Source organism: Amblyomma americanum, chromosome 7 (assembly GCF_052857255.1).
Source record: "Amblyomma americanum isolate KBUSLIRL-KWMA chromosome 7, ASM5285725v1, whole genome shotgun sequence".
NCBI lineage: Eukaryota > Metazoa > Arthropoda > Arachnida > Ixodida > Ixodidae > Amblyomma > Amblyomma americanum.
The window spans coordinates 166,403,234-166,430,196 of NC_135503.1; the positions used below are offsets into that span (position 1 = coordinate 166,403,234).

Sequence of the window (26,963 nt, forward strand, 5' to 3'; positions counted from 1 at the left end):
ATGCAGTGCGTCAGGTCATTGCCAAGTTACCGGTATTGTGGTGAGGTATGAAACACTGATTTGTCTCATACTTTTGACAGAATAAGTAAGATAGCAGATGAATACGCATAGAGGCTAACATTCATTTTAAGAAAAGGGACGTTCAGAAATGCTAACTAAGTAAAACCCTTAAAAATTGTAGACTGAGCTTACTTTCGGTTGCTTCCAAGTTGTGCACTGTGGTAGTTGGTGACAAAACCAGAGCGGTGTTTGTTACCTCATCAAAAGAAGGATACAAGGTGGGTTTTGACATGGTATATATAGGGCCGTTAGGGCATAGAGTAAGGGAATTGCATGTCAATAATAAACACAAAATTGCAAGACAAGCTTACAGTTGAAAATAAAAATGAATTCTAAATAAGAGAGATTAATACTTACATTACTTTACAATACTAGCAGGTATATGTTCCCACAGCATGTGAGACAGAAAGCCAAAAAAGGTAAAGCAGAAAAAGAAAACTTACGACCAATGCACAAAATAAATCAGTGGTATTTAAAATGCTTCACTTTTTGTGGAAGGATTTATGGTAGCGAGCTATGCAAATTATTTGAATACGAGATACTGGAGATGAGTTGAAGGCTTTCTAATTCTTTTTCCCACAGCTCTTTCAGTGCAGCAGCCATTTCATGGCGTTGCAAAGCGCACTTTGTGTTCCGGGGTGGGTCAACCCCCTTGTGTGTTTTGCTTCTGTATGGTCTGGGTTCAAAATGCGCTTGCACGCTTCCCCTGCTTTTTGTTTTTTTTTTTTTGCTTTGAAATTGTGCATGCGCCCTGCAATCACTGGCTAATCTTGGGTTACTGTATAAAAACGTGTGGATCGGCCTCCTTTGATATTAAAGGTTTTAGTTCAGCACACTGTGTCTCTCGTCTTCTCTTCGTCCGTCGTCTGCCAGCGCTACAGTGTTCAGTTAACGTTCAACAGTCTAGCAAGGGAACAGCAGTTCACAAGTGGTAGCGAGGTGCTGGAAGTGGTAAGGGAATATGTCTGTTTAGGGCAGATAGCGACTGCAGATCTGAATCATGAGAGGGAAATAACTAGAAGGATAAGAATGGGGTGGAGTGTATATGGCAGGTTCTCTCAGATCATGAATGGCAGTTTACCAATACCCTTCAAGAGAAAAGTGTACAACAGCTTTATCTTACCGGTACTCACTTACGGGGCAGAAACGTGGAGGCTAGCGAAAAGGGTTCAGCTTAAGTTAAGGACAGCACAGCGAGCCATGGAAAGGAAAATGATAGGTGTAACGTTAAGAGATCTGAAGCGGGCAGAGCGAATCAGGGGCGAACCAAAGGTTAATGACATTGTAGTCAAAATCAAGAGGAAGAAGTGGGCTTGGGCAGGGCGTGTAATGCGAAGGCAAGATAACCGATAGTTCTTTAAGGTAAAAGACTGTATTCCAAGGGAGAGGAAGCATAGCAGCAGGCAGCAGAATGTTAGATGGGTGGATGAGAATAAGAAGTTTAGTGGGATACTGTGGGCACAGCTGGCAAAGGGCAGGGTTAATTGGAGAGACATGGGAGAGGCCTTTGCCCTGCAGTGGGTGAAGCCAGGCTGATGATGATGATGGTTGACAATGAAGGCCAGTCTCATCGCTGCCTCCCATGTCTGACTGGTTTGGAGGTACACTAGCTGTTTTCCTCCTGTCCTGCTGAGCCACATATTCCTTAATATCCGTGATTGACTTGCGAGGCCGGGGTTCCATGCTACACCTTTGACGTCTATTGTCGACAGCTTGCACCTTGCAGCGTCCATTGTCGATTATGCTTGCTGTCACTGAAGCAGGGGTGGTGACTCTGGCGTCTGCATTTCCTTGTCCCACACTGTACAGGCATGTTCTGTCCTTTACATTTGTTTATAATCGCTTTGAAAGAAATCATTGTCAGCTTTTTATTTTTGCAGCCTTTTTACCCTTGTGTACAGGAGGTGACATAGGTGAAATGTGTGCCTGGCACCAGCCATTATGTAAAAATAAAATTGCTGCTTTGACCTTGATTGTTCTTTCTCACTTTGGAGAACCTTAGGGGTGGTGCCTTTGCAGATGTAATGAAGCCAGTTGGGAATCTACATGCCTGCCATGTGATGGAACATGGTGGATCAAGTTCGCCATGCTGACAGCTATTGAGGTCCTCCAGCGGCTATTTTGTCCTTTCACACAACGTCAACCCATCTTGCGTGCCCCCACCTATCAAGCTCATCTTTGCCAAGCCACTGCTGGGGAGCAGCGGCTCCATGTTGCACTTTCTAGAAGATGAGTTACAAGGGGTAGAAACGCCAAATTTTTCAAATTGGTTTGTTGCTATTGGAGTGATGCATAAGACATCAGCAGTCATTAATGTGAAATTCACCCTTGCTTAGTAAATACTTTACGGTAGAATTTGTTCTTTCGTGCAGTTTTTGTTTAAGCAGTCTTGTGAGGCTATAAATGGGCAATATTTCACTGACTGTTTTGCAGGTGGTGGCGTGCAAGGCTGACATGGAGGTGTCGCGGGAAGTGAGCACTGAGGAAGGCCAGGCCTTTGCTGAATTCTACGGGGTCAAGTTTGTGGAGACGTCAGCCAAGACAGGCCTCAACGTGGAGCGTGCCTTTGAGACGATTGCCCGAGACATCTATGCCAAGGTGGAGTCGGGTGAGTTCCAGCTGGAGGATGGCTGGGACGGAGTCAAGACAGGCTTTCTGCGTCCTGGGCTGCCTGGTTGTTACGTGGACCTACTGGAGGCTAAGCCAGAGTCACCCAGCTGCTGCTAGGTGGGGGCACGCAAGATGGGTTGAAGTTGTGTGAAGGGACAAAATTGCCGCTGGAGGACCACAATAGCGGTCAGTATGGCGGACTTGTTCCACCAGGTTTGCACATGGCTTCTACACCGTGAGTAGCTGTGCCACCACTACGGCCGGCCCCAAGTACCACTAGGCCAGTTGTTTGGGAGCCCATCTGGTGCTTGGCTGCCTGGCGGGATGGGACCAGTTGGATGATGAGCCAGTGTTCCCCAACGTTACTAGATAGGGTCAGTTTTAAAACTCCCCTATCTCCCCATGCATCGGCGGCGTCTCCATTCCTGCACCTGTTGCCAGGTGGCGGAACCGTCTCATCCGGCTCCAGCTGACTGCCGCAACTGCCGTTTGCAGCCGTGCGCGGTGGTTCGTTGGTATCGGGCTGCTGACACGCGCTTACCTTCTAGAGTCACAGAATTAAGCATTTTATTTCGCAGGCTCTAAGTCCTGGTTGTGCCGTGTGCCATAAATAGCATATTCATAATTCTGCACGCCATTGCAGCCTGGAAGAAAAAAAAAGGTAGAGATCCTTCCATACGCATAGCACGCGCCGCCCGATGTAGCTATACACTTTCATCATTTGTGCCTTGTTGAAGAAATATGTGGCTGGAATGCACTCATTGTTACTCAGTGCCATGCTAAAAAAGCAGACGATACTTTTTTTCGTATTCAGTTTTATTGATCTCAACTAGCCTCCATTTAAGTGAGAATGCCTCTAAAGCAACTTTGCCTTCTTCCTTGCTGCCTTTACTTGCACACTCTGGTCCTTTTGCTGCCTCAAAAACTTTCGCATAAAAATGCATGTGTGTAACTAGATAAAACTTTATAATTCGGGCGCAATGCTCTTCTGAGTGCGTGGAAAGTCCTACACGGACGAGAGGTTTTTTCGAAAGTTCTTGTACCATGCTCCAAAACAAGTCACCAAACATTTTGTTGTCCTGTGTTTTCTGTTCAGTGACAGAGTCAATGGCATTAAGCATTTGTAAAAGGGCGCTAGATGGGCGCTTTAATGCACCAGGTACGAAAGACCTCATCTCTGTGAGGATAGCTGCTGGTGGGACATGACTGGCAGCAGTGATTGTTTCGAGGCAGTTCTCGCAGCTAGAAAACCTGCTGGCTTTCTTTACAACATAGCCTCCAAGATAATAAAGAAGAGCTTCAAATGGAGTGGCACGATTGTAGTCATGCTGGTTTGGATCCGACGTTCAAGACTCCTTGAAGTGAATTTTGTGAAGCATCTGTCCAAGTTTTTCCTCTCTGGCTTGTTTTCTTGAAAGAGCAGCTAGCTTCTTGCCGCTGAGGCTCTCTTCAACTGTGACCAACTCCGGATCTGCATCGCCAGAGCAGTTTTCTTTTGTCGCTATTTTTAAAGGCGTGTAGAGGCAAAGCAGCCTGAATATCTGGCTGAAGTGCGTCACGGTTGAGTGGTCCTCGTCTCCACCAAAGCTCCGTACCACACCAAAAAAGCGCTATGGGTAAAAAAGATTTAAAAAATAACGTGTGCGGCGAAGGAAGTGACCTGTAAGAATAAAAGCAACATATATGGATACTTACTTCCAAGGGATCCTGATTAAGCTTTGCAGTAAGGACGTATAGGACATTCTTGTCATGCAACAGAGAAATTATATCCAGAACAGATATGAGGGCCACGCGGAGAGAGACTGTTGTCATCTGAGAGGCAAAAAGCCTCGTGTTTTGCTGGAGGCCGGTTTTTTTGGTTGTATTCAGCAAAATAAGGAAACCTTGAATGACCTACAACACCGCACAAAAGAGATGCACACAATTATGTATTATTTTTGTTGCCTTCAGTAAACAGCCACTGCTTGAATACACAAAAGAGTTAATTTTACCTTGATCTAAAGGCCCTCAATTTAAGGGTATTACATAGGGGGGGGGGGGGGGGGTACAGGCAAGTAATCGAAAGAAATAAGCAAAAAATTCAAGAAAATACAAACAAAAATAGATAAAAGCGTATGGATCGTTGGAATAAAAATACAAAACCAACAAATAAAAATACAAAACCGTTGATTTTACAAATCAAAATACAAACCTTGATTCCCTCAACTGGAAATTTGGCATTCAGCGCATCGAAGAGATAATTCATGTGCAAGGTGAATCTTTCTGTGCCCTCTGTGTTTTCAAAGCCTGGTGTACGTTGCTCCCTTTAAAACTTTAATCCTATTCCAACACTTCTGCTGAAGAGATGAAAAAAAATATGCATGTTTAATAGAGAAATAAATGCAAAGAACATGCATGTTCAAACTTGATTAACAGTTTCAAATGCTTAAATTATGCAAAGACAGCCACAATGAACAAAAAGCACTGGAGCTTATGGATGCACCTGAGTTGCCAGCCGGACATTCATTTTTTCCATCTTTCCAGGGTTCACATGTGAAGCTGTAAGTTTTGGGACGACTTTTAGGTGTGCCTTCTTTTCTGTGTCGAAGAGATGCTGAAAATCCTTGAAATTAGTGCAGTCAGAGTCAGCCTGCAATAAAGAACAAGGTAACAGTTATATTGAATCAGAAAGAAGTTAAGGTGCTTATTACCTTTGCATATGTGTGAGTGAGATGATTTTGCACACATTTTATGATATGTGGTGCATCACACATGAAGTGCAGGAAGCGTCCATCTTCAAGTGAAGGATGTGGAACTTTGTTCACTGGTTCGCAGAGCTTTTCTGATATTCCTACATGTGTCCACATAGAACGATTGTTCCCCGCACCATCGCTGATGACAGACTGAACCAATGCCCCACGACGCTCGAGCTCAAGCACAGCTTCCAGAACGAGCTTGGCAAGCACGCTCCCGGGCACAGCACCCACTTGTGAAACATCGGTACAAATATAATCACAAGAGCGTGGTCAGCTGGTACTATGCCCTCTTGGCCTGTTCAACCGCCGAAGTCCACAAATCCATCAAACTTGTAGGTGGATTTGTTCAAATCTAATGATGGTCTCGGCTTAATTTCATGAATTACGAGTGTGCCATATTTTTCAACAGTGGGCAGTCCTTTAAAGAATGTTTGGCCTGTTTCCAGGGCTATTTGCTTGTAGCCATACTCGCATGGCACACCTGAAATAATCTGGTTTAAGCGGCTACACGTTGGAAGTGCAAGCAGCTTCATGCTGCGCAACAAATTGTATGCCTTAGGACTGGCAATGCGTAGCAAAAGGCAGTTCATGATCCACTCTCGTGTGTATCTTATCCCCTGCGGTCGTTTTGCTTCAACTTGCCTTAAAGAATTTTCAAAGGCCACTTGCTGCAGTGCAGGTAACGAGTTCAATGCTTTCGTTATCGCCTCTGAACGCTCATTCTTCTGCTTCTTTAAGGTATTTATGTTCTTCATAAAGGAAGCTCTGGCCGCTGCTGCTCTCGGGGCCTTGTGAATATTCGTTATCTTCTTCTTTCTGAACGGCAGATGCTCTTTCTTCTGGCACATTTCCTTAACTTTCCTTTTTTTTGCGTGCGGCACCTGCCACATATTGGCTGCACTGAAAGTTTCACACTTTTGTGAAACACTCCCAACGACAGTGCAGCCCTGGCAGATGCGCAGCTTATTTACTGAATCCACCAGGGAGGATATGTCATTGACGTTTGCGAATGCGCACGTTTGTAAACGCCTTAGCGGCGCCCGTAAGCACTTGCCGTGGCCGCATTATCTTCACCCACAGCTACACACTTCTGAATCCGCAGTAGCCTGTCTTCGGACTTAAGTGTGTCGAATGCAATGAATTTGTCGCCTCCGTCTTCAACGATCATTTTTTTCCACGACCCTGGCATTTGAATACGTTCCATGTCATTTAGGCTGCATTGCGTATCTTCAAAGCTTGAAAAACTGGCGTCCTGATTACCGCTGCACTGCAAATTGCTGCGCTGTTCAATTCTTCCGCTTGTGCTGCATCGTACTTTGCGCTTCTTAGCTGGAGGCTTTGTCATGTATGCAGGAAGATTAGGAAAAACTTTCGGAATAGCCCCACTGACGAGGGTCCACTTAGTGCGAGGAATTTCCACTGTTTTCCCGTCAACTACGTGCACGTAATTTTTGAGGTCATCCTGGCCGTGGAAGTGGAGGTCACATACTCTCGACTTGGCTGATAACTCCCTTTCAGCACACGGGATGGCTCGATTCCATGCAGCACGCAAGGCGTCGTCGCTGGGTGCAGAAAAGTAATGCCGTGACGAGCTGCTCGTGTCGTTCCGGTAGCCGTTCGTGAAGCCCGGCACGCAACATGTGGGCATGGTGACCGCTTGCTAATCGCAAACATCAAGCGACCAAGACCTGCCCACACGCATCCACCGTAGAAGTCGGAAAGGCCAAGACAAGTCGCGACGCGCAGCTCCGTCGCAGTCGCGCCTGGTCGCGCCGGCGTGGCAGGTGGAGCCGGATTCGACGGCAGCGCCACTAAAGCACGAACCGGTGGTGGTTCCGCGCAACAGAGAGGAGTTTTGAAACTGACCCTATCTAGTAACGTTGGTGTTCCCCTTCCAAGTGAGATGATGTCCTGGTGGTCCGGGGGATCCAAAGGCGGCTGTTGGTGGTGTACGTGCTCGTCTACCACCAGCACTTCTAGGTGCTGAGGCTAGGTGAGAAGCACACCAGCTTCAAGCTTCTCAGAGTGCCACATACAGTGGTGACAAAGCAACAGTCAGGTATTGCCACCTGTGGTTAGATATTTTTTCCTAGTTGGGCAGCTCTTTAAGAATCTGGCAAGCAAGGGCCAATATTCTCACTCGGATCCCCAGAAGCGTTATGGTTGAACCAGCACACGGTTGTCATGCAAAAAAACCTTAGTGGACCAACCATGGCAGGCCAGCAGTGCTGGTGGGGTTGCTGTGTCTTTTTAGTAATACTTTCCAAACACTGCAGTACAAGGGAGCACAACTTTGTTGCTGGAGTTGCATCACTGAAATGAAAATGATTTCATGTGTGATTGCTAACCCTCCAAAAGGGCCTTCAAGGAAATAAAGGTAAACTTTTTAGTGTGAAAGCACTACTGAACGCGGTTCTAACCAAAAATCGTGTGTGGAGCTTGACCTTGGGGGTGACGTTACTTAACACGGTTCAAACCAAGAATCTTGTTTGAAGGTTGACACTGCGAATGACCTTGGCCAACCTGGAGAAATGTATATTGCTGCGGCTGGGTTGCCAACCCGCGGCAACACGAGCAGAGCAGCTTCGCTGGCCTCTGCATGAGAGCACTATGCTGTCACTGCTGCTGGTCACACCTTGTGTTAAACTAAACACGAGGTGTGACCGGCTGCAGTGGCAGTATAGTGTGTTAAACTAATGACGAGCTAAAAACAAAGCAAAACCATGAGCCGTCTAGGCTAACCACATGCTTTTGCATGTCTACTCGGTTTAACCCCCATAAAAACTCAACCGCTTTTTTTTACTAGTAGTTAGATATCTATTTCTAGACATTGGTGATTTCCTTTTTGAGTGTTTTCAGTTTTAAAAAATGGTGACCAGAAGAAATGAGTGCGACTGAAGAGAAGGCCAGCACAGCAGGGGATGGCAGAGAGCCATTCCGTAACTGGCACAGGTCAGTGGAGGTGCTGCAGTTGGCCTACATAGGCTGATTGCGGAAGTATAGCTTGTAGTGTAAGTTCATTCTTGAGACATCCTTTGCACTGTTTTTAAGACTGATGCTAGCTGATGTGCATGGCATATACATACATACTCAAGAGCATATTCTGAGAATACATGATACGCCAGTTTGTAGTGGTCTATAAGCATCAGGTGGTATTACGGTATTGACATCTAGCTGATGTCTGCATTGTTGGTTCTGCCCACATGAGCATGACAGATTGTATGCCAGCTCGTAACTCTTGCTCATGCTTGTCAGTGAAGAGGCATTTGTCTCACTGAGCTACGCTTTTCGCTAACATCCTGGCACTGTGAAAGCTTTTGTATGTGGCCTTGTGTTGCAGGGTACATCGCTTGGAAGCAGTTCAGGTGCATTTCTTTGTTACAGAAAGGAAAATGTAAAAAAATATGACAAGTATAGCGTTAAGAGACAGGAAGAGTGGGTGAGGGAAAAAAAACACTAGTTAATGACATCCTAGTCAAAATGGTCTTGGGCATGGCATATAATGCAAAGGCAAGATAACTGATAGTTTTGTGAAGGGTAATGGAGTGGATTCCAAAAGAATGCAAGCGTAGCAGGGGTTGGCAGAAGGTTAGGCTGGCGGGGATAACGTGGCTGCAGCTGCCCCAGAACCGGCTCATTTACAGAGATATGGGAGAGGCCCTGCTGTGGGGGTGTAGTCAGGTTGATGATAGTGGTGAAGCTTTCTGCTGGAAATGGCCGCGTTTATTGGTGTACCTGATTTGGCTTGTAAGGGCTTTGAAAGCAAAACCTGGTGGCTGGTGTCTGCACTTGAGAATGTTTTCTTTTACCTTGAGCATTATGTTGGCGTGGTAGCATCAGGGGAAGTGTCTGATGCTTTGGGGTGTGCATGCTTTTAAAAAGCTGCTGCATTTATTGCTGGAAGAACAGCAAGCTTGCAGTGGTTACTGAGGTTGTTTTGTACCTTTGCTTTGTCTTGACGCTGCTGAAAATGCTTTTGTTAATGGCATCTCATGACATATGCTCTAAGACTATTTCTTCTCCCGTGTGTTCCGTTCTGTTCATTCCAAGCCTGATATTGGGCCTCTGCATTTTTTGGTTCCTAATGCTTGTCGTCCCACGTCCGAGTTTCTCGGTAGCTGCACAAAGCTGCTGGGAATTCAACCTGCCCGGAGTGAAAAGTGGCACTGCAGTTGTTTATCCACCTTCAGAATGGCAACGAGTGTCACTTGAGTGCTTTTTGGCTAAAGATACACATTCATCTGCAGAGTTGTGTTCTTTTTCAGTACCCCGAGTTCAGTACCACGAAAATTTCGAATCTGTTCAAGTCCCAATATTCATTTTACAACGTGGCCAGCATCGAGTGTTTATATGCAAAAAATATAATAAAATGGAAAATGTACCATTTCAGTGAAGTTATTTCACACCATAAATTGTTAATTTTTTACTTAAAAAGTAATCCAGCACTACACTTTACGACGAGGACAGAGAAAAACTTCACACGACGGGTGGTGTACTCCAACTGTCCGCCCGTCCTGTCATCCTGTCCACCTAGTCCTCTGTCGTAAAATTTACTTCCAGAGGGAGCCGGCAGGCAGTGTGAGCAACTGTGGTCCGTTCTGCGAGCAGCCGGGACACATCGGCGTGAGTGTGCTGTGGGTGTGTATCTGCTGCTACTGTGATGGTTGTTGTGCCTTCCTATGCTGGTATTTTGGGTATGTAAACAATCATTACTTGCAGAAATACGTTTTAGCTTGTTTATAACGCATAGTCGAAATCAACATAAGCTACTGCTTGAGAGGACTTAATCGTGGCTTGCATTTATAATAAAGCAACAACGTTTCTGTAGTATTGCATGTCTTGCACTAAGTCTACTTGTTATGTGATGTAATATTGAGCCGTACATGGTGAGCAGACAACTACCTGATACTGGTACTGGAGGAACACAGGCACAATGGCTCGGGTGCGAAAATGTGACTTAGGAGGTTCCTACCCGCACCGCAAGAATTATTAAGTCTCTTGAGTGCATGAATGTCAGGTTTTTAGTCATTTATTCATACAACAGTAACATTTCTGACAAGTACAAGTCACATAACTACTGCATAATAAAAGAAATGAATATTGACACGGTGTTGGTGACAGGGACCCGGCATGAGAGGGCTTGGCAGCACGTCCTTCGGCGGGAGAAACGGCGAACTTCAACGTCCTTCAATCCGCGAGCCAGCAGCGTTGTCTTTTTGCTTCAGCGCCACCTGGCATTCCTCCCCTCTTGATAAAAAAAAAAAACGCGCGCAGAAAAGCGCGCGAACACAAGCACACTCAAGCACACAAGAAAGGCTCGAAGTATCTGGGGGGGTCACCGTGCAAAATACGGCTTCATGCGTAGAACATTGACGATCTATGGACGGGGTAGTCGACGGCTTCTCTGCTGTGGAAGTGCCGCGTCCGGTAGTACCTCGTAATTAATGTCGCTGATGCGCCGCAAGACTATAAGGACCGAAATAGCGGCAAATGAGTTTTTCGGACCAGCCTCGCCGTTGAACAGGTATCTATACCCAAACCTGGTCGCCGGTATTGTAGAAGACTCCTCTGTGCCGGAGGTTGTATTGGCGCGAGTCTTTATCTTGTTGCTGTGTGATGTGAACACGTACTAGCTGACGAGCCTGCTCGGCTTCGTGGGTAAACTTCTCAGCATCAGCAGAAAGTTGGTCATCAGTTGTGCAAGGGAGCATTGCATCGAGCATCGTCTGAACCTCCCTGCCGTAGAGGAGGCGGAACGGTGTGAAACGGGTCGTCTCTTGAACTCTTGTGTTATAGGCAAAAGTCAGGTACGGTATGATCATGTCCCAAGTCCTGTGTTGCACATCGATGTACATCGCCAGCATGTCCGCCATGGTTTTATTAAGCCGCTCTGTCAGCCCATTTGCTTGCGGGTGGTAAGCAGTAGTTTTACGGTGGGTCGTACTGCTTAGCTGAAAAATTTCGGCCATCATCTGGGAAGCAAAGGAGGTCCCTCGGTTGGGGGGGGGGGGGGGGGGGGGCGGGGGTAATGACGTAGGTCGGGGCGCCGTGCCGAAGTACGATCTGATTCATGAAGAAATCTGCAATCTCGGACGCTGTGCCACGAGGTAAGGCTTTGTTCTCGGCGAGTGAGATAGTCTGTGGCAATGATGTACCGGTTGCCACCCGAGGACAAAGGGAAAGGTCAGAAAAGGTCCATGCCAACCTGATCGAACGGGGCATGTGGTGGTGCAATAGGTTGGAGGAGCAACGGAGGCTTGGCGGCCGGGTCCTTACGGCGCTGACATTGCCGACAGCTCTGCACATAGCGTTTAACAACAGTGGCAAGTTTGGGCCAGTAGAGTTGTGTTATACGCGTCAAAAAATCTTTTAGAACTGCGCGAAAAGCATGTATTCGTGGTTTTAGAGTGAAACGAGCGAGATCTAAACTCATTGGTTTTACAAGTGTTCGTGTGCTACGCTTGAAAACTTAATCTCAGAACTGCGCGAAAAGCGTGTATTCGTGCTTAAAAAAGGGGAGAAGTTGTTTCAGAGCGAAACGAGCCAGATCTAAACATATCGCTTTTACAAGTGTTCGTGGGATACGGGTCAAAACTTAATCTCTCAGAACTGCGCGTAGAGCATGCATTCGTGTGTAAAACAACGGTAGAAGCTGTTTTAGAGCGAAACGAGTGAGACCTAAACACATTGGTTTTACAAGTGTTCGTGTGATACGCGTCAAAACTTACTCTCTCAGAACGGCGCGAAAAGCGTGTATGCGTGCTTAAAAAAACAGAAGTTGTTTTAGAGCGAAACGAGCGAGATCTAAACTCACTGGTTTTACAAGTGTTCGTGTACTGCGCGTGAAAACTTAATCTCTCAGAACTGCGCGAAAAGCATGTATTCGTGCTTAAAACAATGGGAGAAGTTATCTTAGAGCGAAATGAGCGAGATCTAAACATATCGGTTTTACGGTTTTACAAGTGTTATACGCGTCAAAAAATCTCAGAACTGCGCGAAAAGCGTGTATTCGTGCTTAAAACAACGGGAGAGTTGTTTTAGAGCGAAACTAGCGAGATTTAAACACATCGGTTTCACAAGTTGTGTTATACGCGTCAAGAAATCTTTTAGAACTGCGCGAAAAGCGTGTATTCGTGGTTTCAGAGCGAAACGAGCGAGATCTAAACTCATTGGTTTTACAAGTGTTCGTGTACTACGCGTGAAAACTTAATCTCAGAACTGCGCGAAAAGCGTGTATTCGTGCTTAAAAAAGGGGGGAAGTTGTTTTAGAGCGAAACGAGCCAGATCTACACATCGCCTTTACAAGTGTTCGTGGGATACGGGTCAACGTGAATCTCTCAGAACTGCACGAAGAGCATGCATTCGTGCTTAAAACAACGGTAGAAGCTGTTTTAGAGCGAAACGAGTGAGACCTAAACACATTGGTTTTACAAATGTTCGTGTGATACGCGTCAAGACTTAATCTCTCAGAACTGCGCGAAAAGCGTGTATTCGTTCTTAAAACAATGGGATAAGTTGTTTTAGAGAGAAATGAGCCATAACTAAAGCATCAATTTTACAAGTGTTCGTGTGATACGCGTCAAAACTTAACCTCTCAGAACTGTGGAAACAGCGTGTATTCGTGCTTAAAACAACGGGAGACGATCTTTAGTGTGAAACAAGCGAGATCTAAACACATCGGTTTTACTCGTCGTTTGATACGCGTCAAAACTTAATCTTTCAGAACGGCGCCAAAAGCGTGTAATCGTGCTTAAAAGCACCGGAGAAGTTGGTTTAGACCGAAACGGGCCAGATCTAAACATATCGATTTTACAAGTGTTCGTGTGATACGCGTCAAAATTTAATCTTTCATAACTGCGGGAAAATTTTAAAACAACATTGCTCAAAAAAACGACGGGAGAAGTTGTTTTAGAGCAAAACGAGCGAGATCGAAACACATCGGTTTTATTAGTGTTCGTGTGACACGCGTCAAGACTTAATCTCTCAGAACTGCGCGAAGAGCATGCATTCGTGCTTAAAACAGCGGGAGTTCTTTTAGAGCCAAACAAGTGAGATATAAACATCAATTTTACAAGAGTTCGTTTGATACGCGTCAAAACTTAACCCCAGAACTGCGCGAAAAGTGTGTATTCGTGGTTTTTAGAGCGAAACGAACTTGATATAAACGCATCAATTTTCAAGTGTTCGTGTGATACGCGTCAAAACTTAATCTCTCAGAACTGCGCGAATAGTGTATTCGTGTTTAAAACAACGGGAGAGGTTGTTTTAGAGGGAAACCAGCGAGGTATAAACACTTCGTTTTTAAAATTGTTCGCGTGATACGCGTAAAAACAATCTTTCGAACTGCGCGGAAAGCATGCATCGTGCTTAAAACAACGGGAGTTCTTTTAGAGCCAAACGAGTGAGATATAAACACATTGATTTTACAAGAGTTCGTTTGATACGCGTCATAACTTAACCTCAGAACTGCACAAAAAGCGTGTATTCGTGGTTAAAACAACGGAAGAAGTTGTTTTAGAGTGAAACGAGTGAGATCAAAACACATCAGTTTTACAAGTGTTCTTGTGATACGCGTCAAAACTTAATCTCACAACTGCGCGAAAAGCGCGTATGCTTGCTTAAAACAAGAGAAGTTTTAGAGCGAAACGAGCGAGATCTAAACTCATTGGTTTTACAAGTGTTCATGTACTACGCGTGAAAACTTAATCTCTCAGAACTGCGCGAAGAGCATGCATTCGTGCTTAAAACAGCGGTAGAAGTTGTTTTAGAGCGAAACGAGTGAGACATAAACCCATCGGTTTTACAAGTGTTCTTGTGATACGCGTCAAAACTTAATCTCAGAACTGCGCGAAAAGCGCGTATGCGTGCTTAAAACAAGAGAAGTTGATTTAGAGCGAGATCTAAACTCATTGGTTTTACAAGTGTTCGTGTGCTACGCGTTAAAACTTATTCTCTCAGAACTGCGCGAAGAGCATGCATTCATGCTTAAAACAGCGGTAGAAGTTGTTTTAAAGCGAAACGAGTGAGACATAAACACATCGGTTTTACAAGTGTTCGTGTGATACGCGTCAAAACCTAATCTCTCAAAACTGCGCGAAAAGCATGTATTCGTGGTTAAAACAAGGGAAGTTGTTTTAGAGCGAAACGAGCGAGATCAAAACACATCGGTTTTTCAAGTGTTCTTGTGATACGCGTCTAAACTTAATCTTTCAGAACTGCGCGAAAAGTGTGTATTCATGCTTAAAACAACGGGAGAGGTTGTTTTAGAGTGAAACCAGCAAGATCTAAACATACCGGTTTTACAAGTGGTCGTGTGATACTTGTCAAAACTTAATCTCTCAGAACTGCGCGAAAAGCGTGCATTCGTGCTTTAAAAAACGGGAGATGTTTTTGAGCGAAACAGCGAGATCTAAAGCCTGAAAACTTAATTTCTCAGAACTGCGCGAAAAGGGTGTATTCGTGCTTAAAACAAAGAGAAGTTGTTTTAGAGCTTAACGAGCAATATCCAAACATATCGGTTTTACAAGTGTTCGTGTGTTACGCCAAAAAAATCTTTCAGAACTGCGCGAAAAAAGTGTATTCGTGCTTAAAACAACGGGAGAGTTGTTTTAGAGCGAAATGAGCGAGATCTAAACATATCGGTTTTACGGTTTTACAAGTGTTATACGCGTCAAAAAATCTTTCAGAACTGCGCAAAAACCGTGTATTCGTGCTTAAAACAACGGGAGAGTTGTTTTAGAGCGAAACTAGCGAGATCTAAACACAAACACATCGGTTTCACAAGTTGTGTTATACGCGGCAAAAAATCTTTTAGAACTGCGCGAAAAGCGAAAAGTCTAACAGTGTATATTGAACCTCGATTTGGGAGGACTCTAGAGGACAAGCCAATAACACCCATCTGGGTTGATTAGTGTTTATTGTGTAGCAGTCTCCACACCACACGTTTTCCTCGTGCACATTCATCAAACACATAGTGACTGCGAGCAACTGTTTGCCTAAATGGGCAGGTCGACGTAAGCAACGGTGAAAGACTGTGTACAAGGATGCATTTCACTTGTTGGACGAGCTGTTTCGGCGTGTATTTTGACTTGAGAAGGAGAAAGTGCAGTAGCTGTGCGGCAAGCTTGCTGATGCATTGAAAGGCATACTGGTGACCACTGTCGGTGGAGCAGCAGTTGGTGTGTACACTTCATATCTTGCCACTGGAGGCTTTCAAGCACACGTAAAAAAAGTAATTTACAAATGCTGCAATGTGGCTACCAGTGGCCAAGGGCATCATATCACACGGGCTCACGCACTAACACAGGGCAATGGCACTGCCCGTGGCAAGAGTGGCTGCGACAACTCGCCATGCCAGCACGGTGAGTCATTGCAGCCACAGCTGCCAGATGGTGTAGGGCTTACTGCCGGTGGTGCTGCTGTTGCTGCTGCTGCTGCCGCTGCTGCCGCTGCTGCTGTCGCCGCACCATCTGCAGGTGTGCTTGCCTCTGCGGACGGGTTGTGCCAAAGAGGCCAATGATACGGTCTCGCATTGCTCTACCACGCAGGTAGGTCATGCGGGATCCTGTCCCCGCCAAGTACCTGGCAAGCAGAGGTGGCCCATTGTTGTCAGGGTCATCAGTAGTGTCGTCTTCGTCTGCAGCCAGGGCTTCTTCAAGACAGATGTTCTGCAACGCTGCACACGCTGCAATGATGACCACCGCCCGCTCCGGCTTGTAGTGGAGTGTCCGGTACCTTTGAAGGCACCGGAAGCGGTTTTTAAGAACACCAATGCAGCGTTCCACAACACATCGCATTGAGGCATGTGCTGCGTTGTACTGCCCTTCTGCAGTGTTTGCACCAGGATGCCCTGACACTAGTGTGAGCAGCTACGGCCCCAGTGGATATCCACTGTCTCCTGCACGACCAAAATTTGCAGTGAAGTGTGTTGTTGCCTATGTAATAAATGATTCATACCAAGCAGCTCAAAACCAGTATGCTGAACCAGAATTCATAGGCATGCAGAAGATTCATGACTAAGGGGTACCTCTGTAAGCACAGCCTTCCAGGTTAATGATGTACTGTGATATCCTACACGACAATAACGATGTGCACAGCTATTTTGCCTTGGTGTTTTACGCTTGAAATACGATTCACTTTATAACAATGTTTCTTGCGCCTCTGCACCAGCCATAACTGTAAATACACAAAAATAAATACATCATACTGTTGCATGTCACCCATGTTATAACCCGCCTCATTTAGGTATGAGCCGCTGCTGTAGCTTAATACGTGCTTTCGAAGTGGCCCGATGATCAATAGGCTGCTTACCCAGAAGAAACTCTCCATCCTCCAGCAGCCCGTGCTCCACCTTCCAACGCAGCCGTGAGTAGTGCCAAGAAAAGGCATCGTGACAAGACCCCGGGCAGGGAGGGTCGACCGCAAGGATCTTCATGTTTGCGTCGCAGATCTGTGAGAAACACAGGCAATCTTGGACGTGAACTTCCATTGTCGAGGTCGCGGCTTTCGAACCCATGCGGTCAGAAAACCAGTCTACTCACGATCATGGTGTTCATCGCGTAGTATCCTTTGCGGCTCCAGAATGCTGCCCGGTTTGCTGGGTCTCCCTGCGGCGCTTTTATGGCAATCAGCGTGCCGTCGACGCAGCTGACGACGCCGGGGATGGTGCCGCGGGAAGGAAGGTCGCCTTCGCTGCTGCTTTTTCCTCGGGGTGCGCCGGGAAACGCACCCATCCCTTCTGTGCGCCGACTTTGCAGATGGCCTCAGCCACACGCCGCACGCACTTGCTCACCGTCGGTTGTGCGAGGCCGACTGTCTGCTCGTTGCCCGCACACACTTGAAAGCCCCCGGAGGCAAAAAACGGAGAGCGCACAGCACCTGCCGCCGCACAGACAAAGCGCTCGTCCGTACGCCTCGCAGTTCGTCACTAATGGTACCTTCGACTGGTCGCTTCAGAGCGCTGTAGCGCTCTGAGAGGCGAACGCACATTCGGCTAATCGCAATCTGGCGCTCTGACCACGTTCGGCTGGCTCTCGCTCGCCTCTCGCTCAGAGCTGCTCGAGACGCTCCGGCTTTTTTCTCGGAGCGACTGGGCGCTCCCGCAGAGTTGTGGTCACGTGACAGATATTTGCCCTATTTCGACGGCCACCGGTTATTCTGCATCGACGAATGCGAAGGCGCCAATAGTTCCGTTTCGTTCTGAAGGTTGGTCCTTCCTACGCTATTTTTGTGCCGTAATATATCATGGCAAAGCGAAAGCAGATTGCGACATTTGGCGCTCCGTCAAAGCTTCTTCTGGACTTAAGAGACAGCAGTGACTCCACTAGTTCAGACGAAGACTGTGGAGCTTACGAGCTGATGTTCGTCAAACTCTTCGGTGTTCCGAAAAAAATACCGAAAGTAACAAACTACTTGGAGACAGTAGTGCGGCTTTACTCCGAGGAGGAGGTAAGAAAAAGATGCGTCAACATTATGACAGTGGCTGTTATGCCTGTTCTGAACCAGTTTCGCAGGAATTTTCGTCTCCCTGAGAAGACATGCCGTGAGCTAATCGAGAGATTCGCGGTGTCTCGGTTTTACCCCTCGCACCGAACTCACGGTGGCTCTGCGGTGAAAACTGCAGAAGAGCACATTCTCTCCTTTCTTTGGTGAGCAGTCTTTTGTTTATTCTGTATACTGAATCGAGAAAAAAGTATGTTCTTGGGGTGCGTTTCTCGTGCTGTTTTGTACATACCAAGTCGATCGGCCGCATGACTATTCTTTAAAGCGATAAAAAAATACTGTATATCCGTATTTTGCAGCCATTCTTTTTTGGTAAAATGACAGGATTGCACTTAAGTGTGTCGTCCATTTATCACTTGAAATTTTGTTTTTAATTTTGTTTATTTAAAAATTTCTTTTTAAAAGTTTTTCCTTATTTTATTCTGTTTCTAGTTTATTATTTATTCTATTTTTCTTATAATAAGTAAGCCTTCTATGCATTTACATAGTTTTTCATTGAATTAGTCACAAAACCTGCTCCAAACACAGCATTTATTTTCACTAATTAAATTTAATTAATTGCAATTCAGCAACCGAACTTTCATTTTCAGGAACTACTCACGCACTGCCTAACACAATCAAACTTTTGCTCATTTATCTCCACAGAATGACATAATCGTGCGGACAGAATTTGCACACAATTCTTGCTGATGCAACATAACCATAAAATGCTTTCACATTAATAATTATTTAAACTCCACGACTGATGTCGACTGACTATTCGCGAACTATATTGCAGTCAAGGGTATCACTAGGAAATAAAAAAAGATGCCAAAGAAGCTTCACTGTATATAACCACTCTTTTGCACCGTGATAAACATAATCCCATTCATTGCCTGACAAATATGTGATTTCTGCTGGAACTAAAGAGTTTTTGCTGCCGCCACCACCTTTCCGTCATATATCCTTTCTCGTCATTCTTGTAGCAGGCAGGCGATTGTTGCAGCTGATAATACGGCATAACCACGCCTATTCAAAACTTGCACAGGTTTCCTAGAAGGCGGCAGTGGGAAAAATAAGGATTTCCTTACGTCTCTTTATCCGCCTCTTCGATCGTGCTACATGAAGTGCTTCAGTGTCTGGAGTGCAGCCAGGCACTTCAAAGTGATCTGCAGGGACGAAGCACAGCGCATCTCCGCACACATATCTTTACGCTGATGCTCTATGAATGTACACTATTCTTATGTAATGATAATTTCCAGGTACGCTGGCAACAAGGCGTCAATGCGGCAAGTAGCCACCCTTTTTGACATGGCCGAATCAACAGTGCAAGTGGTAATCACAAGAGTGATGGAATTTCTGTGCGACATTGCCCCAGAAATAATTTACTTTGGAAGCGACAAAGTAGCTGTGGCTCAAGAATTTGAGAAAGCAAGCCCCTTGTACGATGTCACAATTCGTTAGGACTGATGCTTGGGTGAGTTGGTATGCCATTTGGAGTTGGTATGCCAATTAGACAAGGACTGAAGGAAAAAGTGCCCGTCTATGTGTTTCTTCCTTTAGTCCTTGTCTAATTCGCACTGTTCTTCCTGATGATGTTACAAGCTTTCTAGGGATTTTTTCTAGGTCTGCCTAACAGTTGTGGGCAGGTAGCTGACGCAATTGCTTATTAGGTTGAAAGTCAAACTCTCAGCATTTATACAGTAGAGAAGAAAAGCATGGAAGTAGCATGCATATAATGCTACAGAAATGTCATCTTATGCATCTAATGCGTTTTCAGATTGCTGGCTTTCCGAATGTGGTTGGCTGCATTGACGGCACCTATGTTTGTATGCGATGTCCGGACAAGGTTAAGTCTACCTATGTAAACAGACATGACCAGGTGTCACTGACAATGCAAGGAATTTGCGACTCAAGGTGCAGATTTCTGGACGTTCTCACTGGAACACCCAGCAAAATACACGATGCCAGAGTCCTCAGGCTGTCTACAGTGCAGGAAGAATTGCCAGTGGTTTGCGAAAATAACTACCACATCTTAGGCGATGCAGCATATCCAATAAGGGAATATATGATCACACCTTTCAGGAATTATGGCACCATGACTCGGGCAATGATTTCGTTCAACTACCGCCATGCTGCAACACGAGTGAAAATTGAAAACGCATTTGGAATGCTAAAGAAACGATTTCGGCAGCTGCGGTTTGTGGAATTTCACACTGTGGACAAGATAACCCAGCTCATCCTCAGTTGCTGTGTCCTTCATAACATTTGCCTGGACGCTGGCGACTGTGATGTGCCAAGTGATGACGATATGGATGGAAGGCATTGCAGGCACAAGCAAGGAGACTCGGCAACAGACCAGCAGACACACTGCTCGTGAAAGTGCCCTTCGGAGGCTTGGAGAACTGAAAAGGGACGCTCTGGCACAGCTCTTTTGAAGCTGCAATGATGTTGAGAACAAACGATTGTATTGCCCAAACTTTTATCGCACTTTTAATTGCTCAAACTTTTATTGCACTTTTATGAACACATGTGGCTTTCAACAGGTATAAACAAAGCATTCTTGACTACAGCACTGTTTGACAAGGAATATTCTTGAATAAATATGCTCTTTCAATCAAGAACTATTTCTTATTTTGAGTTCAAAATATCCTTCAGCACTGCCATTTTCTCCGCATGAGCTTTGAGTAGTGCCTGGTGCCAATCTACTTTTCTCTGTTCTCTTTCTTTGCGCCGAGCTTCTTTTTCATTGTTGATCTTTCGCATTTCCTCAAAAAATAATGCCATTTCCTGCATCCTAGATGTGCTCGGGCGCATCTTTCTGTCTGTGCGGTACCTTTGATTTTCTTTCTCCTCAAATGATGAACCAGAATCCACCGTAGGGTCATCAGATGATATATCATTGACGCTTTCCTCGATGCCATCAGAGCAGCTGACACTCGAAGGAGCTGCACTAGCAGTGTTTGAGATGGTCTTTTTGTATGAAACTTTTCCCACACCTCACAGAACTTCAGGCTCAATGCTGTCATCCATTGCTCTGATAGCTGCCAATTCTTCTTCATATGACACTGCACAGCGAGACTGTCCAGAAGTTCCATTATTTCTGTCCACATTGCGTTTTCGTTTGGCCAGCGTCTTGAACCTTGTCTCACACTGGATTCCTGTGCATGTCTTGAGCAATCTGCTCATACATCATCTTCTTGCTGCGGAACCTCCTTTGAGGCCCCACCTGTGGCGTGTAGTGTACATAACAGTCCAGGAGCAGCTTTGTTTCACCTGTAGTCCATGGTCCTGTCACAAGATATGAATAAAAAAAAATTAGCACATTCGTAACATTTGATGCTTGCAGTTAGCTTGCTCTACTATAGATGCAAAATACACATGCACTAATACTGCTGCATGACAAATGTTATTGCAGACATGCAAGGCTTTGCAAAAAGGTAAATGATTTCAAATCAAAGACGTGAGATTGCACCTGGCGGTATATATACATACCATAAGGTGAGGTCATGCTGCTGCTCGACTGCTCCTTTTCAGGCACTGTGTGCAGCTGTACTTGATTTTCGCTTCCTTGGCTCTCTGTTCAGGAACAAAAATTGGGAAACATTTAAATTACTTCCTCACGCATGGATGATAGACAGAAGGTAATTTATGCCTGCTGAGTCTGCCACAGAAACCGACAAAAAATATTCACAATATGTAAAGTGTGTTAAATCCAATAGCTGTCAAGAACAAAATAACCCACGTCCTCAGCCCTGTAAACAACTTTTCAATGCATATACTTTCCTGGTGAGCTGACATAACCGATGAAGTTTATTATGGTTTTGTTTCTGGTTTATGGGAGTTTACCATCCAAAGCAACTCAGGCTGTGAGGGACGCTGTAGTGGAGGGCTCCGGAAATTTCGACCACCTGGGGTTCTTTAACGAGCACTGACATCGCACAGTACACGGGCCTCTAGAATATCGCCTCCATCAAAATTCTACCACCGCGGCCGAGATCGAACCCGCGTCTTTCGGGCCAGCACGTGCCATAGCCACTGAGCCACCGCGGAGGCTGCAGTTTATTATGAACCCAGTACTAAATTTCATGTGGCAACACATTACATTTTGGAGTTTCGCTCTTGCTGATGATTCCACTACATATTATGAAGTTTCGCTATGTACACATACTGCTCCACGCTGCCCGAAAAAACCACCTGGGCCATTGTTGAATCGGGCTGAAGTGTACGTTTTATACTGGTCGACACTCCGCGTAATCGTGCAACGATCAGGCTTTCGGCGGCTCAAGCAGCTGTGCGGCCTCGGTGCCCATACCTAGTTGTGCACGAAAAAGCCGCCGCTAGCCGTCATTAATTCCTCTGACACATAAGTACCATCGCACGGAGTACGACTTGTAACAGGTATCAGATGTTACGAGCACATGCTACGGGGCAGAGAGCCCGGCACTGTTGCTAAGTCCTGAACGTACTGCAAGCCTACTACACAGCTGACTAGCAGCGTGCCCGCATACTTGGTGCTGTGCACTGGCGCATTCATTCGCTTGATTATCAAGCGCACATGTCCAGGACAGGCCACAACGCAATTCGTAAATGCACCTAACAAATAAAGGTTGTTTCAAATGCGAAACTACAACGCTCGCAATTTCTACTGCCGCAGTGCACGCACCTGTTTCGCGCGGCCAGAGCGAGAAGGTTCCAACGGAAAAGTAGGAAACTTTTCACTACGTCGCGCCACTTGTCGTAGAATTCACTCAGTCATATAGCATGTGAAACTGCTTTAATAATGTGTAGTACATCGAAAGTGAGGCGCACACACCACACCAAGCTGACCAAGCGACACAAAGCCTGAGCACGGGAAAGAGCCAGTTGTGGGTTTCAACGCACTGTGCACACTCTTCGTATTGCAAACTTACCGTCGTAAAGGGAGAATAACAGCTGCTGCGCAGCGGTCGTCGGTGTGTCCATACTGGGAAGCTGTCAGGACGGTAGGGATACGTTCGTGGACTTTCGCTTGCACTTCGCAGGCAAACAGAAACTGCCACTCCTGTTGGGAGCGTTGCGGGCATCGGCTGCTCGGCGGCGCGGTGGTCTGTGATTGGAGGAAGTAGCCCTTTCCTGCGATTTCCATCCCTCTCACTGCTCTGAAAAGCACTTGCACATTCGGCTGGCGAGTCTTGCATCCTCCTCAGATCGGGAGCTGCCCCCGCTCCGGTCGCTCTGAGAGAATCGGAGCGACCAGTCGAAGGTACCATTAGTTCGCCGCACAACCACTCCACTTTCTCCTTATTGAGTCGAAATAACCGACGGAACAGCTCGTCCGGCAAATCATACGCGTCCTCGTACACCGTCCTTCGTCATTGCTGGCGCCGACGTTGCCGCCTCCGCCACCAATAAATAGCAGACGCCGTCGCCGCCATTTTCCCTCTAAAACTCTTACGACTCTTCGCGGTCGCAAAAAACAGTCTCAAACCTCGGGAATAATTAGGTGTGCAACGTCATGCGTTTTCTCTTGTCCGTGACGCCATTGCAGCTTCCCGTGACGCAAATTTTCAAAATGGCGCCGGCGACCAATAGGAGCGGGCATTTTAGAGCGCCCTCAATTGTAGAGCGGTCGGAGCGAGTTCCGTAATCCGGGCCCAGTATGGCAGAAAGGAGTCTTTAGGAAATGCACTGTGTAGAAATCGCCCCACCAATTCCATGTCATCGTTCGATAAATGTAACAAATACCGTGCAAAGAAGCTTGCTGCATAGTATAGTTGCAAGTTACTGGTTGCAGACCGCTCTGCAGTCACTGGACTGTGATTGTGTATGTACTGCATGACAGTGCGTGGATTGCAAAGCAGTTAGCCAACAGAGAGATGCTTGTTCCTATCGTTTACCACACATATAAATATCATCAATGAAACTGGATGCTATGTGTAACTTTTTGACATGTTCCTTTTTGGCAGCCTCTAAAAATGTTTCCGCATAAATGAGCTAGCTTGATTTGCAGCAATATAACCACGGGACTGCTGTATCTTGCCACATTTTCAAATTGTGGGAAAATCATTGCATGTGAGGGGTCACAACCCTATCCTGTTTCTTGAAGGTCCCGTTGCTTTGTTGGCAATGCCTGGACAACCATGGCCAGCTTTCCGCATTCATGTGCACAGGGTATGCCCATTACGTGCATGCCTTTCCACCTATTAATGGCTTACAATGCAAACAGGCAAAAAGAACACAGAGCACAGGTACAGATAGTGTTTGTAGTCCACTCTCTTCTTCACCTCAGTAAATATGGCACGTACACAAGCGGGGGGATTGGCCAAGGTACAGTGGAGATTGCCAATGAAGTATTTGCGGGGGAAAAAAAAGACGTGAGCCGGCGGCGTAGAAGACTGAATCAAGATAAAAATAGGGAAATTCAATTAAATTTACGAAATATGAATTATCAGGAATAGAACGAAGCATTTTGGACATGAGACAGTTTTTTATTCAGCTAACAAGGTAACCGATCAGTTGCACTTATGTAATCATGAAGGTAGCCACAAACACTGCTTAACGGGAATTCCTTGGCGCTCGCACCGAACGAGAGAAGAACTGGAAGAGACAGAGGGAGTCCTAACGTCGAAAGAGGGACCTCCAAATACTGCTTTCCTTGAACTGCGAACCGTCGGCAAGAGAGAAGAAAATGGTCTAATGTTTCAACTTGCCCACATAAGACACAAAGGTTTGTCGCAGCGAACCTGCATCTGCATAAGTACAAATTTGAGTGAAAGATTCTGCATCGCAGAAGTGTCATGGACACTTCATAATGCCTTGATTTATACCACCGGACATCCCATGGGTACTTCAAGTGGTGAAAATCCATGGTATTGAGCAACGGATCACCCAAGCTGGCTGAAATATTTTGGAAAACCTGTAAACGTGTAGTTTCCAACAGAATGAGGTGAGGGACGGGATAGATTACAGGGCACTGAGAGCTAAACTTGCCAATAAATCAGCCACCTCGTTAAAATAGACACCTGAATGCCTGCAGGTACCCAGACAAAGCGGATCTCACGCACTGTGCACGGAACAAAAAACCTAAGCGACCGATTCAATAAAGATTTTCCAGAATTTTGGATAGAGACCAGAACTGAAAGTCAGTCTGCAAGAATAAGAACCCGTGCTACATGCCTGGGAGGTTTGAGAAAAGCCAAGCCAATAGCCAAGAACTCTACGAAGAATATAGGAGTGTAACCAGGGATACGAACGGAATAGCTCCAAGCCAGGTCTTGCGAATATATCCCAATCGCCGCCTTCTCGCAGCTTGCGGAGGCATCAGTGGAGAGAACAGTAGGAAAATTCTGTAGGTGTTCAGAAAGAAGACCGTTTAGGATATTTGCGGGCATATGTTTCGCATGGGACAGGTAAATATGGTCGTAATGGAAGACGGGGTCAGCCTGCGTATCAGCAACTCGTGGCAAGGAGATCAGATCAACCTGCAGCGGAGCTTGCGTGAACCTAACTTGCGGAACCTGATAGTGTGGCCAGTGCCTCCCATGACTACTGTCTTTTTCTTCCATGAATCATGATAGCATTCCGGCTCAACCCTGTCTACATGCTTACACAGACATTTCTCACAGCCTGAAAGCCGGCCGTAGTATGGAATGAGTTTAGGGAAAATTACCTTTTTAGTCGTTTTATCTGCACAGCTTAGAAGTATGTGAAAGGTACTTTGGCTGTGAGTGATTTGCCCTTTCTCTCTCATAGTCTTTGCGAACTGAAGTGGTGAAATATATATTAACTTCTTCATTACATATTGTGCCATCTTTGTCGCAATAACAAAAATTGGGCACATAGTAAAAATCTGCAAGCATTGAGGATTTGTCTTTAAACTCTGACATCAATATGGATGAAATCAATACAAAGTAGAAGAAAAAGTATAGTGCAGCACATATAAGATTGGAAGAGAAAGACGAGTGTTGTTGGTTCTGTCAGCCTATCAAAAGATGGCACATACCCACACTGGGTGGTCGGCCAAGCATCTGGTGGCTATTCACCTGTACTCAATAAAAAAGAAAACCACGCGGGAACGCAACACTGGTGGATGTGCTGAATTTCAGGAACAAACCGTGCCACAAGTAACAAATATTCCTGAATCAGATTTTACATTGCATAATGAACCATGACTGCACCAAAGCAATGAGATATAAATGAAGCATTTCATTCATTTCGTGACAGAAATGAGTTATGACGTTTGTTGAATAATTAAAAAAGTGATTTTTGGTAGCAACCAGCACGGGTCGTTTCCAGTTATAGCTCAAGATTACAATCACATCTGATATAGATGACACGCATGCTATGAAAGCAAGATAATTTTTTCCTTATGAGAAATGCACAGGCAGTTTCAAGGCTTGCTTCACAATTTGATTTCTGACGTATACACAAAGGCATGCCTATAAATTATTCGTGCGTTACACCAGAACCAACTCTACTTAAGTTGGTAATCATGTTCGTTACCTGGGTGTCATTAATAGCAAACATATACTAATGCTACTAATCCTATAGATCAAACAGCGGTTTTATGAAGATGTTAATTAATACGTGATACGATTGTGCCCATCAGGTAATGAACTGTGCGGCAGTTTCAGTTTCGCTTCTCTTATTTTCAGTTTCGGTTCTCTTTCAGTTTCGCTTTTCAGTTTCAGTCACATGCATGTCGCTTGGCACCAGGAAAAGTAGAGGAGGGGGGTCGGCGCAAACTTGGCGTCAGCATGACATCGCTCGCTCCGGTGTGTCGTTCGATCTTGCATCTACAATACAACAACGTGCCGACGAGGCAAACCTTTACTATGAGTTTCACGGGATCTTACGCCCCCTCGTACATTCCTGAAAACCCCGGATCAGCCACCAACACCATGGAACCAGTGGAAGGCACTGTTTTCTACCTACTTAGAGGCGTCTGGCGCCTGAGTTTACTGCATCCCGGCGCAAAGCTATAGATGCTTCTGCATTAGCGCGGCGTCGGAGGTCAGCGTCGTTCTGGAACGCCTCCCGTGAAGAGCGCAATTTTAAAACGAAGGAGACCTCAATTAAGTGAAGTTACGAAAGGCG

At 45.8% G+C, this 26,963-nt stretch overlaps 1 protein-coding gene and 1 long non-coding RNA gene across 7 annotated transcripts in view; one reads left to right on the forward strand and one right to left on the reverse strand.

Moving 5' to 3' along the window:
* Positions 1-16,367, forward strand: part of Rab39 (RAS oncogene family member Rab39) — a 72,067-nt gene extending 55,700 nt beyond the window's left edge. The window contains exons 3-5 of one of the 6 annotated variants that reach the window (XM_077629619.1): positions 2,494-2,668; positions 9,966-10,043; positions 15,953-16,367. In XM_077629619.1, the coding sequence (XP_077485745.1) occupies positions 2,494-2,668; positions 9,966-10,043; positions 15,953-16,029 (330 nt within the window). In that variant the 3' untranslated portion in view covers positions 16,030-16,367. Of the gene's footprint in view, positions 1-2,493; positions 9,790-9,965; positions 10,101-15,952 lie in introns of those variants that run through there. The other 5 variants (XM_077629620.1, XM_077629624.1, XM_077629625.1 and 2 more) reach the window with 5 other exon arrangements.
* Positions 16,368-20,613: 4,246 nt separating this feature from the next.
* LOC144096755 (uncharacterized) lies at positions 20,614-23,456 on the reverse strand. Its single transcript, XR_013306843.1, has 3 exons — positions 22,799-23,456; positions 21,381-21,464; positions 20,614-21,176 (listed from the first exon to the last, which is right to left on the reverse strand). It is a non-coding gene; the product is annotated as an uncharacterized LOC144096755 (long non-coding RNA).
* Positions 23,457-26,963: the final 3,507 nt, after the last annotated feature.